Source organism: Cetorhinus maximus, chromosome 5, assembly GCF_964194155.1.
Source record: "Cetorhinus maximus chromosome 5, sCetMax3.hap1.1, whole genome shotgun sequence".
Lineage (NCBI taxonomy): Eukaryota > Metazoa > Chordata > Chondrichthyes > Lamniformes > Cetorhinidae > Cetorhinus > Cetorhinus maximus.
In genome coordinates, this window is record NC_135883.1 from 118,070,693 (window position 1) to 118,089,282 (window position 18,590).

Here is an 18,590-nt window from a genome sequence, read left to right on the forward strand (position 1 = left end):
TATCTCTTCGTATATTTACTGTTGTATCTTTTAATCTAACTTCCCAATCTACCATAGCCAACTCACTCCCTTAATTGTCTTTGTTAAAAGACCCCGATTTCAAACCTAACTACATCAGTATCAAACACAATATAAGGTAGAGTTCAACCTTATGAACTCTCTTCCCTGGAAGAGCCTTTATTATAAGATTACTAATTAACTCTGCCTCATTATCCAATGCTAGATCTAGAGTAGCCTGTTCCCTAGTTGTTTCCTCAACATCTCAAATACATTCCATGAACTGATCTGCTAAGCTGCTTTTACCAATTTTTGATTTTCCAAGTCTATATGAAGATTAATGTCCCCCATAATTAGTGCATTACCCTTTTTATATGCTCCTCCAATTTCCTGATAAATCTACTTTATCTCATCCTCATTATCAAGGCCACCCAACCTCCTTTTCCATTTAGCCTAGTATTTTTAAAAACACTTAGCCTCAAGATTCAGTTCCATAGCACCCATATTTTCAGTATTGTGGGTGCTGTTTAGGGTGCAAAATGGCACTATGGGCTGCACTGGATATCTTCTTTGTGAGGCTATTAACATAGGCATTAGGAAGATGCCCCAGAAGCATGAAGATCAGGCAGATCGTGATGTCAGTCAGTGCCTAATGCTGATTTCATAGCAGTAGTGCCATTCATGACCTAAACTCTCCAGCTAACTCCTCTTAAGCGTGTACATCTGAGCATGAGTTCAGCGACAAGAAGGATCCCCCACCAGCACTGTTTAAAGGGATAACCAACTATTTTCAGGTTAGTTTCTGATTGATTTCTCCTGGCTCTTGCTCAGTTGGTAGAAATACTGTGTGTTTCCTACTGCTGTTTAAAGTTGGTGAAGTCAACAGGGAGTGACGTTGCCTATGGTGAAGGCCTTGGTTCTCTTTTCATGGGTGCTGTAATTACCATCCCCCTTGGCCTGCAGCATGACAGGGAGATTGAAGAAAGACAACACTCAGGAGGACAAGCTGCTCACAGGAGCACCCGGAGTCTTAGGGACCAAACTCATCTCAACCTCAGCAGGGAACAATACATGTGACATCTGTTATATAAAGTCTGCAACCTCTTACAGGCAAACCTTCAGCCTCAGAGCAGGGCAAGGATACTGCTGCCATTGGCTGTAAGGTTATTTGTGTTGGGATCCTTCCAGACTAGTGTAGGCGAAATCTTTGACATCTCCCATTTTGCCATCCAATGAGGGGTCTTGACAAGGTGGTTGAAGGAATGTTTCCCCTTGAGGGGGAGTCTGGAACTGGGGACACAGTTTAAACTTTAGGGGTCTCCCATTTAGGACTGAGATGAGACTTTTTTCTCTCAGAAGGTGATTAGTCTGTGGAATTCTCTTCCCCAGAGACCAGTGGAGACTGTGTGATTGGATATATTCAAAATCGACAAGGGAGTTAAGGGTTATGGGGAACAGACATTAAAGTGGAGTTGAGGCCACAATCAGGTTAGCTATGATATTATCAAACGGTGGAGCAGGCGCGAAGGGTCAAATGGCCTACCCCTGTTCCTAGTTCTTGTAGAAGTGACTGATGGTCTGTATACCAGAAGAAGGGAACTACATTGCATTCTCTGTAGCCAGAGAGAAGCAGGTAGCGTGTGCATGTGGTTTCACCAGGATAGAGGGCTTGCCCATTGTGCAGAGCACCATTGACTACACACATTGAGAAGCCAATATCCAATGTTGCTCATGGATTTCAGTCTTATGTTACACTCCACTGCATTGTTATGCTCTATGTTCCCCATCTCAGGATCTAGAGCAGTGGTGGGCAACCTGCAGGCTGCATGCAGTCCTTCAGGCTTGTGTGTGTGGTCCGCGAGACATTTTGATTGTTGCCCATGCGCAGGGTTGCCAGATTCCACTGGTTTCTGTCCGCGTAATTTGTTTCCTACCTGTTTTACTAAAGTGATACGCACTTAAAGCAAGTGCACGTGAAGTGAGATGCATGCTGATTGCACACAACACTGGCTGTGAGAGCCATGCGCTCCCTTTGCGTCCAATCAAAGCACTGCATGCAAGCAGACTTTTTCTGCTATGGGATACATCAAATGCAAGAAGTGCAACAGAGTAATGGATGGAAACCTCATTGCTGAATTGCAAAGTGTCTCTGCACATCCCTGAGTCCTTATCTAAGAAAACCAGTGGGGGACAGATCCAACCAGAAGCCACACTGCGTATAATGTAAGTAAGGTAAACATAAGTATTTATTTTGTTTTTATTAGTTGAAGTTGATGACAGTTCTTTTCATATATGACTGATTAAGCATTTTCTTTAACTCGTTATGAAATATTCAGTTTGTATTAAATGTATTTAATCTTATTCATGAGCTCATGGTTCATGCACATGACTGATTTCAACCTTGCGGCCCACTGAGATGAAGGAGGGCCACTCATGCAGCCCACTCACTAGCCTAGGTTGCCCATCACCGATCTAGAGCCTCTAAGGTGGATATCTCTGGATACAAAATTTGGGCGATTACATGAAGAACCAGTTTTGCTTTATTTTTTGTAACTGCAACATAATAATTTTAAGAATTTCTATATTAATCATTTGAAGTACAAACTTGTGTGGAAAATAATAACCACCAAGGATGTTTGTGGCCAATGTTGTATCATCAACTTTAGCCATGTCATTGCTTACAATATAACATGGTTTAAAAACTCTTGGTTGCCACCTCATTGATCACCGCTTAACACTAAAATTGTAGAACAGCAGTTTGTTCATTCTTGGGAGTGAGTCATATCACACACGCTAACTCAGGCACACACTCGCTGTCTCTCAGCTGAAACTGCTCAATTTAGTTTCAGTGATAGTACATACTGTGAGTAAGCACTTCCACTTCTGGGGAGATTCCTGGAATAATGCACCTATGGTGAAAATGTTTCTCAAAAAATAGCAGAGAGGGAAAGGAGATGCGCTAAAGAGAGAAAGGAAGTGATGTGGCAGGTGGGGTGAGAAGATGTGTAGAGAGAGAGGCAAGGGGAGAAAAAAAAACAAAGAGAGACAGCCAAGCAAACAGCATTCACAAGAAAGAAGAGCTGAATAAGGGTGACCTAGCAGGAATAAGTAGCCAGGAGTGGAGCCGATCAAGAGTGGGCAAAACTAAATTCTTCTGGTCCTATCAACATTGATCACCACTTAACACTAAAACTGTAGAACAGTCTGTTCATTCTTGGGAGTGAGTCATATCACGGGTGGTAGGAGATCTGAAAGTTATGTTCTTTTTGTAATACCTACACTTGATGTTCTCAGACCTTGCTCCATTTGTATGTAGTATGTGTCCCCACATGAATATCAACAGAAACTCCCTTAGACCTTCCATTTATACCCTTTCTACCCTCATATCAGTTAGTTATCCTAGCCCAGGAACATAGCACAGCAGCACTCAATTCTCTCTTCCCGAAAAGTTCTTTGTCTGCTGTGGAGGTGCCAACAAATAACATGGTTCAATTTACCATTATCTTCTGGTACTGCTTGCTCTACACCACTGCAGCAGTTCTGACCCACATGATGTTTATATTGGAATTCAAAACGGTTTGTCTTGCACTTTCTCCTTTTGTTTAACAGTGGTGTTCCCTGGGTAGAGCTGTCATCTCTGCAGGCAACAAAGCTTCCATCTGGCTCATCAGCAGATTTCAGTTTGTTGTGTGAACATGCATCCTAACACACTGAGGGGGAAGGAGTGTGGAAGGGGCAGTCTTCTTCATAAACACCTCATATTTTGTATATTGATAAAAGTTTAACATTACTCACCACCTTCACCAACCATGCAAATAGAAGCGAGCATTTAACTCAGTGGTAGCATTTCTGACTCGGAGTAAGAAAGTGCAGGTTTCAAGCCCCACTCTCAGGAAGCAAAGACTGGATAGATATGCTGGGACACTCGTGTCTATTGCATGTGAGTGCCAACCTCCTATTGTGCGGGTTGGGGAATCCATAAAACCCCACTGCCATATATGACTAACCACCTTATTGGCTGATATAAAGGCCATGGAAGGAGCATTCATGTCACAGTAAGAAGGAAAAAAACAAAACTCGAGACAACTAACTATAAAACCTGGCATTAACTCCCCACAGACATAGCCCCCTTGTGATTATAAAGCCTCTTCTACTTTTTCCAAGACTTTCTCTGCCTTTGGATATTCCATTTATTTTTTTTTAACCTTTATTTATAACATTCCTTTTAATATCCTCTGGCGTCTCACTCCATTTTCTATTGCAGTTCTCTTGATCAACTCCAGAACATTACTGCAGGAATTTCATTAGCCACTGCCAAACATCAAAAGTGCTGGCCTGTTCTCATGAAGGGTCATCGACCTGAAGCGTTAACTCTGTTTTTCTCCACAGATACTGCCTGACCTGCTGAGTATTCTCAGCATTTTCTGATTTTAGATTAAAAGTCCTGGAGCAGTAAGCTTTGCTTGTTATTTGAATGTTTTCAGTTTCTACACTGTGCCTGGCTGTGTCAAAATAGGGTTAAAAAGAGTGGAGTTTAGCTTAGTCATCTTTACAGAGAGACATATAATGCTTTCTTACTGGACGGTGACATTGAATTGTAGAGGAGTCTACAGTTTTCCGTGCTCCAAGTCCCTAACGATGAGCTCAGTGACTAAAAAAGGAGCAGTAATACACAAACAAAGATTTGCATTTATATAGCACATTTCATGATCACAGGAGGACCCAAAGCAGTTTTCAATCAATTAATATTTTTGTAGTGTAGTCACTGTTGTAATGTAGGAAACACAGTGGCCATTTTGCATAGTAGGCTCTAACAATATGATAATGACAAGACACTCTGTTTTGTATGATTTTGACTCGGGAAAAACATCGGTCAGAACACGGGATAATTCCACTGCCCTTCTTTGAAATAGCGGCATGGGATAATTTCAGTTCAACTGAGAGGTCAGTTTTTACAACAGTGGCTCCTTTTAGTGTTCCACAGGTGACTTGTGCAGGATCTCACAGGCCTCCACCCACGTGCATCTAAGAGGTCACGGATGCCAACTTCGCGAAGACACCGAACTTTGTGCATTTCAACCGGGATCAGGCAAGCCAGGAAGCAAGACCACTGGGATTTTCAGCGATCTCTGGTCTTCCACAGGAACAGGGCGCCATCGACTACACTCACGTGGTGCTTAGATCTCTGTGGCAACAAGCAGCCAACTACGTCAACTGCAAAGACTTCAACTTGCTGAATGTTCAGCTGGTCTGCAACTACCACAAATGCATCCTACAGGTCTGCGCATGATTCCCAGGGAGCATGCACGTTATCTCAGCAGGTCTCAGATCCCTGACGTCTTCCAGGGTCCACAGAAACTACAGGATTGGCTCCTCGGGGACAAGGGTTACTCACAGAGGACGAGGCTGATGATGCCCGTGCGGCGGCCTTAAACTACAGCAGAGAGACGGTATAACGAGGCTCATGCCACAGCCTGGACTTTGGTGAAACAAACAATAGGCACATTGAAAATGAGGTTCCGGTGCCTTGACAGGTCTGGTGGAGCATTGCAATACAGTCCCCAGAGGATGTCACACATCGTAGCTTGCTGTGCGCTACACAACCTGGCATTGCAATGGGCGGGTGTGGGGGAAAACATGGCTGAGGAGGAGATGGATCAGCTGCATGTCTCCTCTGATGAGGACGAAGTCGAAGCGAATGATGGTGATGAGGTTCTTGAAGGCAGGATGCCGGCGATGAGGCCATCGCACTGGCTAGACGAGGCAGGCACGCTCATGGGGCCCTAATAGCCGCAAGATTCCTGCAGGATGATGACGAGATGCAGTGAGGACAGTCCTGACACCCTCACCTTGCATCTGTAACATTTGACTCCCGTATGGCTGATGGCAGTGCACATACCCTCAGTGCTCAGGCTCAAGTCATGGAAATGCAGCGGAGGCCATAATAGTTGCAAGATTCCAGGAGGATGATGATGATATGCAGTGAGGACACTTCATAGATCTTCACATTGTCTCTGTGAACGTCTGACTCCTGTCTGGCTGACAGCAGCTCACTTGTGCTCTGTGATGATTGTGATTGGAAATGCAGCCGTGAATTTGTACCCTCAGGATCACACCATCACCGGACACAGATGCTGAAGAGATCAGGGGCAGCCCCACAGCAAAGGTGTCGAGAGCACACAGAGAAAATGACAGAACTCTGTGACGCCTGCCCACAACATTCTAGCAGGAATGATGAGCACTGTCGAGGTGCAGGCATCAGTAATATGTTCAGGGAGTGTGAAACTGGACCATCACTTTGCTCTGAAGGTTACACACTGCACAGGGAAGAGGCCCTGGACTGAGACACCTTTATTTTGTGCAGGAACCAAGTTTTCACATCTGAATGACACAAACACTGCTCATCATATCCAGGAGCCATAGACAAGGAGACTTTCTTGGGAGTTTATTTACAATAGTGAACATTATGTACAAGCGATTAACACCTGTGCCCATGTGGTGCAACTACATCTTAACCTTCATAACCCTGCTGCTACATCTTGGTGCTCCCTCAACATCCACAGTGGAGGTGGAGGCAGCCTGCTGACCTTTATGCCCTGTTGTCTGTGATGACTTTGGCAGCCATCCTCTAGAGGGCTGAGACCTGGAGGGCCCTGGCCTGCTTTGGGTGTCCTGCTGTCGGCCAGGTGCACCCTCCTCGGCCTGTGGAGCTGGAGATAATGGGGTCACAGGATGAGGGGATTTGTATCGGCCAGATATTCCCAGAGTCACCTGGGTGGATGGCCCCGGGGTGTTGAGCTTCTGGCCCTCCTCCCTATTGGTGTCCCATGGTCCCTGGCTGACTCCTTGAGGAGAGCAGGAAGATGGAGTGAGATGGAGCTGCCCCACACCCCTCTCGTATTGACACCGTTAGAGGCCCACTATGGTGTCAGCGATGGAGTTCAGCCTGCGCAGCAGTGCAGGACCAATGTCCTGGGCCAAGGTCTCCATGGCAGCCGCCACCCTGCCAGTGTCGACCTCGGTGCATCGGCATGCTGGCGCTATCACATCGGACTGAAGGCGACGGACTCCTCCCTCATCCCTTGCAATCTGAGGAATGCACCAGACATCCCTTCCTGATGTTCCCGTGATCGTCTTTGCAGCTCCAACAACTTTTTTTTTACTAATTCATGGGATGCGGGTTTTGCTGGCTGGGCCAGCATTTATTGCCCATCCCTAGTTTCCCTTGAGAAGGTGGCGGTGAGCTGATTGAGGACTGAGTCCAGAGGCTCATCACCTGACTCATATTCAGCAGACCCCTTGCCTCCAACAATCCTCCGAGTGCCGGTGACCTCAGATGTCCCAGCCTCTGCCTGCTGTGAAACAGATTGTGTGCAATGTTTACCAGATTGTTATTCTGAGGCTACTCTACATCAAGGTCCCACCAAGGTGCGTGTCGCTGCGCTGGTGGAGGGTGTGGGTGAGTGCAGTGACCTGTCTTCAACAGTACTGCCCTCAGGGTCCTCATCTGAGATGCTCTTGATGCTGGGATCGGGTTCAAGGTTGCCTGAGGGTGACATAACAGATGTGCCTAGGAAAGTGGAGATTATTCGTGCTTGACAGCCGCGTTACACATGGAACAATGGGCTCAGAGTAGAGTTGATAGAGGGATGATCTGGTGCAAGATCCTGACGTGGATGCTTGTCGCCGACCTAACCGGTGCCGCAGGGATGGTCCACGTCCTCTCAGGCCAGCTCCAACGCAAGACTCTCGAATGGAGTGAGGATCTTGATGTCCGGAACTCCACCTCCAGTCTGGAACCTCTCCTGTTGATTGTGCACAATCTTGAGGGGTCTCGACAGAGTAGATGGGGGGAACTGTTACTGTTAGCAGAAGGGTGGAAAATCAGAAGCCATTGATTTAAGGTGATTGGCAAAAGTAGCAACTGCAACATGGGGGAAAAAACTTTTTTTTTTAAACAACGAGTGATTAGGACCTGGAATGCACTACCTGAGAATGTGGTGAAGGCAGGTTCAATCATGGCTTTCAAAGGGGAATTCGAGAATAAATTTTCAGGGCTACAGGGAAAAGCCAGGGGAATGCCACTAGCTGAATTGCTGTGCAAAGAGGTAGCACTGACATGATGGGCCAAATGACTTCCTCCTGTGCTGTAACCATTCTAAGATTCTAACTGTCACCTATGTATAATGCACCATATATAGCTCTGGATTAGAGAGAGAGAATTCTGATTAACTATCATATTCATGGACGATAATGGTAAAGTTTAAGTCAGCTTTATAGGGAGGATTCTTCTCATTCAGTGATTGAACAAAAATAGATCAAAGTTTTTTTTTAAGGTTATTAAATGCAAAGGTAATGTTTTTAATAGCATTATTAATCCTCTGGCATCATTTCCAACACAAAATATTAATTGAAACACATTCAATAAACTAAAAGAGTTACCAATGTCTTCAAAGTGAAGAAAATCTCCTCTATAAAGAAGGGCATTGTATTGGGATAGCTAGAAATTAGCTTTCTGATATACCTAAGAGTGTACATTCAGCCTTTTAATGTAACTTTCCTTTTCTTTAGACTTGTGCAAATCCTTTAATATCCTCAATCAAAGTAGAAGCTGATTCTAATGCACCAGTGGAAGAAACTGTAAGTAAGCATTTGGCACTTATGCCAAATTTGTACCTTTTTTTTTGTACCTTTTCATTACTGGACTTTCCCCTAAGTCGTCAGTTTAACTATGTAATAATTAACATTGCCTAGTACATGACTGATTAGTGCACATACTTAATACATCAGGTATATGACTAATGTCACACTGATGCATTATCTTTCAAAAATTACTTGAATTTTATATTGGTTCCACAAAGTATTATCCTTTAGCCAGGTAAGTCTAGTATGCTAATCCAGAATTAGCAGAAACTGTCCAACAGCTTCAAAAAGGCAGCACATCCCTCAAAAGCTGGCAATTAAGGGAGGTGGTGGCATAGTGGTAAACAAGGGCAATTAGGGATGGACAATAAACGCTGGACTAACCACATCCCATGAACAAATAAAAAAAAATTCAAAACAACTATAAAAAAATGTCTACAGTATGTGAAAACAAATAGGAATATGAGAAGTGCAATGAGTCTTCATGTTGCAACTTAAACTGCAGGTTTACCAAACTTTCTGTCACTTTTAAAGCTGAAGTAAAACATTCAAGGAACATAAGTATATGACTTGCAACTCTGCCCAATAGCAGTTATTGAAGGATTTATTTTCTAGGAAGTCTCAAGGCATTTCCCCCTCGAAAATATTGATTTTTGAAACTGTTTGATTAATTTTCCAATATTTTAAGTCATTTTTTTTATTTTTAAGTTGCTTCGGAAGAGATTAAGTTATAATTGAATCAGAACCTTAACCCAAAAAACATTAGGTTGGAGCTCCAAGAAAGTGGCAGCCTGATATGCATTTCAAACATTTTGGGTAGAATTTTCCAGGTCCCAGGATGGCAGGCTTGGAGGCTGCAGGGTGAGAGGGGAGGGGGTTTCTGAGAAAATAGTGGGGAGCCATGTAGAGATGGCCTCCAGACATATTCCTGCTACGTGGGAAGTTTCCCAGGTTTAGGTTAGGATGCAGATCGGCTACCTGCTGAACAGAGGGGGCAGTCAATTTAAATAATTAAAGCCCCAATTAGGGGCAATTCAGAGGGCCCTCCAGCACTTTTCCAGCAGCAGAGCAGCCTTACTGGAGGCAGCCTCTCTGAGGGGACTGGTGGTCAGTGGGGCCAGAGGCTCCAGTCCCCAAAGAGAGGGCCACCAGCAACAAAGGCTGGACCTGCAGCCTAAACACTGCCGCAGAAGGGGTTTCCCCTATGCTCTGAAGGGCATGCCTGTTTGGCCCCTCTAAATTTATGGTTTAAATTTGTGCCTCCGAAGGCACCTCCATTTTGAGATATCCTACCTGCCTCAGTTTAATCCACCTCTCCCTTTAGAGGAGTCTCTCCTGAGACTCTGATTGGGCCTGCAGCACTGGGACCCCACCCGCCATCCTTAATTCAATGGCGGGCCCCGAGGTAGCCAATTAGTTCCCCTGGTCTGGCTCCTGACTTGCGGGCTCAGGACCCCCATGCGGTCCTGATGTGGTCAGGGTCCCAAAGCCCACGAAAAGATTTTGCCCCTTCTGTTTTCAAAGTGAAGGCCAGAATTTGCTATTACTAATAGCAGACGGGTTCATACTTGTTCATATAACATTCCTTTGTCTCTTATCACCATCAATAATCTCAAATCTTTGTTGACCTTGTCAAAAAGATCTCTTGTAGTGCAAATAAAAACCATTATGCACTTTTTTTTTTTAAAGTGCTTTATCATTGTCCAGTCACAAGGCTATTAAATGTTGCGCTATCAATTGGACCTCCTTCCAGCATGGTAACTATAATCCCTTATGGATTAATAAAGTCACTCCTCACATTTCCTGTGTGAATGTTGACAAATAAATATCAAGCAATCTCCTCCTAGTTACTGCACGGTACCAAAGGAGCCTCCACCATTTGTACGCAAATTAACCAATAGCTTTCAAAGTTACTGAACTCACCCATAAATAGGCCAGTAGCTTGTATCACCTATCCAAATAGTATCCTGTAGTAAAATCCAAAATACCATAATTTTTTAAATGTAAAATTGACTATACCAAATGTCAGTTAATGCATAGATGTTATAGAGGACATCTTCCTTATCTCAAAAAAGCAGATGTAACCAGCCCTAAGTAAGTAATCCTTCACATAAGACAACTGGATATGTCCCAGAAAAGTTCTCCTGAGCAAATTGAAAGTTTTTACAAGCTGCTTTTTTGCAACTTAATTGTTATATACGACTTTTGGGGACAAACACTAAGGCTCACATTTTCGCCGTGGCAGAGAGCCCCTCCAATGTGGCAAAAATAGCAGAACTGCCCGAAAATTGTAAATTCTGCCCCCAAACAGGGCATTTTCCATTTTCGCCGGGGTGGGAATGGACAGGGTGCATTTCATGTCTGCGCATTTTACGGAAGCAACTGGCCATTTAAATCAAGAGCTGCCTCCACTGAAGTGGGATTTTGGTAGCCTTGGAATGTGCAGTTTAGACCTGGTAAGAGCAGGTCTGAACTTTGTAAATTCAATTGGATAGCTAGGACCCTTTGGATCTGGTCCTGGGCTACCTTTGGTGAAGGTCAGGTGCCCTTTGGAGTAGGTCAGGTACCCTTGGAATTGTTAAAAGTAGGCATAAATGTGCATAAACTCATTATTGTCAAGCTCATTGGAATTGTCAATAGATGTGTCAAAATTAATTGTCAAAACTGCCTGAAGCACCTGTTAAGAGTCAAAGGGAGCTGTCAAGAGGACCTGTCAAAATGTCAAGAGGTCCTTTCAAAGGGAGCTGTCAAAGATGTCAGGAGGACCTATCAAATAGTGTTGTCAAGCTGTCAAGGCATTTAAAAGTCCTACTCTTTAATTTATTGAAAAAATGCCCATGTTTAAAAAAAAGATTGCTTGCTATTTCATTCTGTCTGTTGACATAAGCCTGAGTGCATCCGTTACTGGATTAGTGCTGCATAACTGATTTCACAACCATCCTTTATCACAGTAGGGTGCCTGCCATTTCACAGCTTGATTGACAGCCACAAGTGCCATAGACTCTTTGATGTCGGTCTATGAATTCCAATGATTGTTGTTATAAGGGATTGTGCACTTGAATGACATGTTTGTTATTATAAGGCTTTATTTAGTTGAAGAAATGTATGATGTAAATTTTTTCTATAAATGTGAGTGATTTTTTTCAATATAGTGAAGTTTGCAATAAACACTTAGGATGTTATTTTATAGAATTATATTTTAGCTAATCTCTGCCTGGTCCTGAGGTCTGCCCATGGTGGATAGGAGGTGAGTTGACATGGTAGGTGTAAGGGCAAAGGGTAGTGGGTGGAGGGCCTTAGGTTGGCATAGAGGTTATGAGGAGCCATGGGGGTGGGTGGAGGGGCATTCCTTGGCATGGAGGGTATGAGGGGTCATAGGGTTTGTTTGGGGCATAGCTTGGCATGGGGAGCCATGGGTTGGCATGAATGGGGCATGGAGAGTATGAGAGAGGTGAAGGTTGGACGTATGTTTCATGTTTTATTTTTAAACTTCCACCCAGCCTGCCTCCACACCCGGCAGCCTCCTCAGTACTTCTGGGGTCACCTGCCTTGATTTCTAATCCAGCCCACACCCCTGGACCGAAAATCCAACAACTGGGCAGCCATTTTTGAAGATCGGGTACGCGGAGTCAGAAATTCTCTCAAAGCTGCGCAGCCTACTTGGGAGCACCTGGACCTTATAAGTGCACTGTAACTGAGAGTCTTAGAAGCCGTCACCACATTTTCTGGCTCAATTTGTAACCAAATTAGGAGAAAGTAGCATCTAGTTGGTTCTAACAAGCTCCAGTCCAGTCTTCCAACAGACCTGGCCACTAGCCACCTCCATTCTCAATGAAAACAGATGCTTTTTCCTGTGGAAAGTGAGCACGTTGGCGTTTGGGTTGACGCACTCATTGTTGGCATGTACGCTAAAACCTGGGCTACAAAATTACTCAAAGCTGGCTTGCTGCACTGTGATACTTCAATAGGAACACTAAATCAAACAGAACATGTTGACAATGTCAGTTTTGCCCTCTGAGATAAGACATTTTCCTGTCATGTAATGCCACATTATGAAACAATCTTACATATTCTCCTGCATTTGTTGTGAATTTCACATGGGTGCTAACAGTCACACTAATTTCACTGGGCATCACTGTGCCTGTGTGTTTGAACTGTGCTGCTAATTCTCCAGCTGAGGAGTGAGATAAATCAAGAGAGTTATGCAGGTAAGGTAGTTTTAATATAGCTTTTGTAAAGGACTCTCTCCTACTATGAATTCTGGGATAATTTTCATTCACAGTGTTGGTCAACATTCCAGTGAAATAGCAGTGAAGGGAGAAATCGACAAAAAGTTAGAGACAGTGGATAATAAAGAAGTAAAGAATGTATTATTATTTAGTTGGCCCCTGCAGGGTTGTGTGAGGGACATTGTTTGCCACTTATAATCAAATTTGCATTTGGAGCAAGTGTGTATATATGCAGCTCATGACTGAACATATGCTCAGTTGTTTTAGAAATCAGGCTGAGGACTGCTGAAATTCGCTCTACTGAGACAAGTGACCTTGAGGACAGACTGTAAGATGTTAACCCAGTTGTTCTCTCTCCACAGATGCTGACTAAGCTATTGTGTGTTTCTATCATTTTCTGTTCGTGTTCAGAGATTTGTTAGTTGTTTGGGAAACATTACGATAAATATGTTTTTATTTTGACTTTTGACCATAATAATGTTACAAGTGTTGTCACTCATGATACTTTTCAGACTTTATATATTTCAAGATAGGAAAAGATATTTTAAATAGACATTTCGTAGTACAGAACTTGAGTATTGCTGAAAAAAGAGACATGTCGAAACTTTTCTTCTTGCACTCATCAGGACACTTTGCAAGAATACCAATATAAGGGGAAAACTACAAGTTATACCATATGAGAAGAGAGTGCTGATTGGTTGGCAAGTGGAATCTGATTGGTAAAGCTGTTGCCATGAAGAATGCACCAGTGATGGTGACTGACAGTTAACTGCCAAGCATTGTTTGAAATTTAAACCAGATAGCTTGACCCTGATTGGTCAAGGAATTGCCCTGAAGAATGAGTCAGCGAATGGCTGTCACTTGTGTGTACATGTTCTTTCTGTCTGTAAAGAACAGGGCCCTATGTATTAATGTATGGAGCTTCCAGTACACGTAAATGCGATCCCGAATGACAATCTTAAATTGGTTGGCAACGAATCTCTTAGCGCACTGAGGATTATTTAGCAAATGTTGTCCAATTACAGAGTCACATCTCATATTGGACAATGTGTTTTGAGTTTTGCAAGCATGGGCTAGTTGGGTATGCTCTGTACCTTGTCCACTGTGAACAGCGGCTGGGACATGCATCCGTCAGGAAGGGCAAGGTATCTCAAAAATGTGAGCAACTACTATGCAGTAGCAACACGAGTAGCATTCGCCACTAACAGGATGCTGCCATGAAATCAAAAAGACGTTCTGCCTATCACACAAATGAGTAATGTGGTATATGAATTTCAGTATCAGTGTGATGCTCGGTATATAGGCCGTACATCCCAAAGTGTGGCGGATCATATCAACAGCATGTTCCAATTTTAATTGTTCTGATATTTTTGGTCCGTCAGCTACAAAATGTTGGAAATCTGAAGCTGCCTTTTCTCTACTTTCAAGATTATTTTATTACTTTGCTGTGGAATAGAAATTGAGCACTCCCAAAACACCATTCCTTGCATCCATCCTCTTCCTTTTGCTTTCCATTTGCCCTTTTTTCCTGTCTTCCCATCTGTTCTTAACATTGCACCCAGGTTATTTCGACCACTGCACACTATTTCTGGTTCTCACAGGAATTGCCATCTATCACTTCCATTAGCAGTAGGAGCACTGCTGAGGGGAGAGAGGTGGAGTCGGTGCTGAATTTTAGTAAACTTTGTCATGTATAAGGGACCTAAAATGCTGTCAGCATAAAACACTGACTTTTGGCATTTATGTTTTTACTGTAATTGATACATTGATGAACCAAAACAAGAAACACAAAAGTACTTTCATAGACCAGATATTTGTAATGCTTGTAAGCAAATGTACCAAAATAAACCTTCCCATTTAGCTCCTGTTTAGTTACCAGAAGTATTGTACGTGGTTGAGGTAGCTTTGATTGCGGGAGGGGAAATCCATTCAACCATTGTTATTTACATACCATCTATTTTGAAAGTTAAAAAACAATGACAGTGCATTATTTATCTTCAAATATCCTATGCCACTGGTAATTGTAGAGATCTACACATTTCACATGATAAATTTATAATTTCAGTGTTACTGTTGAAAGAGGCAGAGGTTGGAAGACAGGCCCCCTCCAATAAAGATGGGCCTCTTTCCTGCACAGCTCAAAGCAGCCAGCTCAAGAACAGCAGTGGCACAGACATGAGAGAAATCGCTGGTTTGGGAGAACCTAAAAAGAAAATGACTAAACTTTGTGGGTGGGGAAATGGGGTGGGAGAAGAACTTTATTTAAAAAAAAGAAAATTGAAGAGAATTTTTAAAAATACTGTGTATTGAATTAGAAGTGTCTCCTATTTCCAGACTATTTGGTATTGTGCTGATTTTTATATTGCAGATACTTTCAATATGACAGTGTTTCCTCACATTGATAATTTAATGTACAGCTGCCACATAACTCGTCTTTGCAAGATATTAATAGCAGTAAAAAAAATCCCACTCAAACTTTCCAAAATGTATCAGTTTGTGATTGGAAATTAACCTTTTGAGTACTGAATGCTTCTGTAGCTTTCGGTGTATACCTTTTTTTAACCATGTCACAGCTGCAAAAAAAATATATACTTACAAATAGTAGAGATGGATAAATCTATAGAATTACAAAACTAACTTAATGTTCTCTGAAGAAAGATGTATTTAAAATTTTTTGCTGCTATAATGTTCAAAGAGTTAACTTCTTATATTTTGATCAAAGCTGTTTGATCAGTAACAGTGGAAAATGACGACATCTGTTCCAGCATATTACAACAGTTTTTTTGCTCTATAGTGTTTTTAAATTTGAAAATATGGTTTATCAATTAAAATGTCTGTGGCATTGTCTAAGAACATTTAGTAGAAAAATGCAGGTTGGTTTTAAGCTCAAGAGTTCTGGCATTAAAATTCTCAACATGTGCAGGTGAAGCTACAATCTTTGTTTAATAAGATCATTAATACAACAGCAGCTGTTGTAAACTAATCTTAGCAGTGTTGAATGGTTTAACCATCTCTTGAATCCCACAGTCCTTTATCTCATAACTCCTGCTACGTTCCCACCACCTCTGATCCCATCATCAAAACCCTTAGACAGCCTCAAGTCTTACCATACTGCAGCTTTGGTTTCAGCTGCCCTGCTGCAGGAGGAAGTTAGTCTTAGGGGTTTCTCTCTGTGGCATAGTTGTGATAAAACTGTGGCGGTCTTATCTCTCCTTTAGGTCGTAGCTCTTTATGACTACACAGCGAATCGATCAGATGAGCTAACCATCCAGCGTTATGACATTATCCAAGTGCTGTACAAAGATAATGCGAGCTGGTGGTTTGGTCGCCTAGCCAATGGAAAGCAGGGCTACTTTCCTGCAAATTATGTGGCTAATGAAAGTAAGTTGGCTTTCACCCTTCCTCCTTTATTAATATGTCTGTAGCAGATAACATAAGATTTTTTTCCTACTCATTTTTAAAAAGAGGAACTTAATTATACTGTAAATATGTGTAATTTTAACAGGAAGACCCGAAGAAATAAAGCCGCATCAACAAGTCATCAATCCTGTGTTTGTACATGAAGATGAAGGTGCAGAAGTGAAATCCCCAACCCCTACCCAGGTAGAAACTATAGTTGAAATAGAGAGATTTAGACAGAGAAAATATAGGAATACAAAAACAAAATACTGCAGATGCTGGAAATCTGAAATACTTAACAGTTCAGGTAGCATCAGTGATGGTGTTTTATCATGGAAACTTAAAAGGTATAACAAGTTAGGGAAATGGCGAAGGGGAGAGAAAAACAAGAGGGGTGACCTGTGATAGTGTGTAAGTTAGGAGATTAAGTGACAAAAAGAATGCTGGTACAAGGCAAAAGGTGGTGGTAATGTGACAAGTAAAGAATCAAAAGATGCTAACAACAGAATCATTACCAGCACCAGCTGTCTGAAAAAAATAGGAGCACGAGCTACGATCTGAGAATTAATTCTCCATCCCAGTCCCACTCTGACCTAGGCACTGTTCCAGTGAAGCTCAACGGAAGCTTGAGGAATGACACCTCATCTTTCGATTAGGCACTTGACAGCCTACTGGCTGTATATCATATCAATTCAGCAATTTCAGATCATAACCACTGAATTATCCATTCTTTACTGTAGCTTCAGACATTCTCCACTGCCTAGAATTCTGTGTGCTGGAATTAGTGCAGAAACACTTTGTTTTGAACAGCTTAAAGAACAGGCAGGCCAAAGTTGTTGTTTAAAAATATGATGTACACCTGGTTCTGGATAATTGCAGGACTTTTTGTCAACCATTAAGGGATGAAATCTCTGTCTCCTTATTACAAGGCCAAGGATATCAGAGGGCAGCCCCAGGACAGTGACCTCCTACATTAGGGCCGGGATTTTCCAGTCGTCGGGCGGGCTCGGCGGAAATGGGCGGTAATCATATTTTTAAATAACAACTTTGGCCTGCCTGTTCTTTAAGCGGTTCAAAACAAAGTTTTTCTGCACTAATTCCAGCACAAAGAATTCCAGACAGTCCGACCGCCGCCCGTGATCGGCTCCGCACTGCGATTTCACACGAGCGGGCCAATTAAAGCCCGCCCTGCGTGGATCGCGAGCAGTAACTACTACCTGTGCGGGCGGGGGAGAATGGAGAGTTGGGTCCAGCACGCAGTTTGCACATGCACGCGAAAGAGCACTTCAATCTCCCTGAGGCAGCTCCGTGCCTCAGGGAGATTGAAGCGCTATTTTTAAAAAAACTAAAGACAATAAAAAGTTTATGAAATGTACCCTCATGTGACTGTGTCACATGAGATGGGACATGTTTTTATTTTCAAAAGAAAGTTTTTATTTAATTAGCATTAGCTTTAGGAAACCTCATCCCGCTCGTGGATGAAGTTTCCTAAAAAACGTAAAGGCCGCTTGGCCTTTTTACCTGCCCGCCAACCGTTAGGTTGAACAGGCAGCATAAAATTCAACTCAATTACCTTATTAATGGCCTTAATAGGCCTTTTAATTATCGACAGGCGTGCAGCCAACTCTGGCGCACGCTCGCCGAACAAAATATCGTGCGAGTTCACGATGATGTCAGGCCGCACGTCCAATGTCATCGCACGTCATTTTACATTCCGGCGTGTTGAGCGCGTGCCCACACACGGAATGTAAAATTCTGCCCCAAGGAATTGCTGCTTCCCCACCTCAGTCGAGACCTAACACAGTTATTAGAAACTGATATACCAACTGGGATGAGGTGGATTGGCCTTCAGACAGGCACCACGCAGGACGGGGTTTACAGCCAGAACACCAAAGCAAAGGAAGATCGTTATTTTCAATCATCATTGGTTCAGTCCTCATCTGTGTGCCATTAGGTGGAAGTAAGGGAGGCCCTGGGTGATTCCCCTTCCCAATGGTAAGCAAGCGTTAGATTTTCCAGTAGGTATACTGAGGTCACACTCACCAGTATCCTCTAGTGTTGCTCCCACAATGTTCAATGGAGTCAGCATCGGGTAAGCATAACCTCAGAGTGACTGCTATGATTTATGACCTGAGGAATTTTGGGCAAATTTCATTTAAGCGTAGCTTTAGGCTAAGTGTATTTGCACTTTGTAATGCAGACACAGTTGAGTAAGGCAGAGCAAGGATGCTGACACTGAGTAAGTCAACGTCATCCAACATTAGCTTCACTTCACACTAATAGGGTCTCCTGCTTTTCTGCAGTCTCTTTGGTCTATACCGC

General features: G+C 43.0%; 1 protein-coding gene across 6 annotated transcripts in view; it reads left to right on the forward strand.

The window, feature by feature from the left end:
• Nucleotides 1–18,590, forward strand: part of ahi1 (Abelson helper integration site 1) — a 301,212-nt gene that overhangs the window by 267,663 nt on the left and 14,959 nt on the right. For all 6 annotated transcript variants that reach the window (XR_013576639.1, XM_078542364.1, XM_078542368.1 and 3 more), the window contains 3 exons: nucleotides 8,569–8,637; nucleotides 16,088–16,250; nucleotides 16,375–16,472. Coding sequence is in view for 5 of the 6 variants with exons in the window: in XM_078542364.1 (XP_078398490.1) it covers nucleotides 8,569–8,637; nucleotides 16,088–16,250; nucleotides 16,375–16,472 (330 nt within the window). In the remaining variant the exon portion in view is untranslated. The remainder of the gene's footprint in view (nucleotides 1–8,568; nucleotides 8,638–16,087; nucleotides 16,251–16,374; nucleotides 16,473–18,590) is intronic.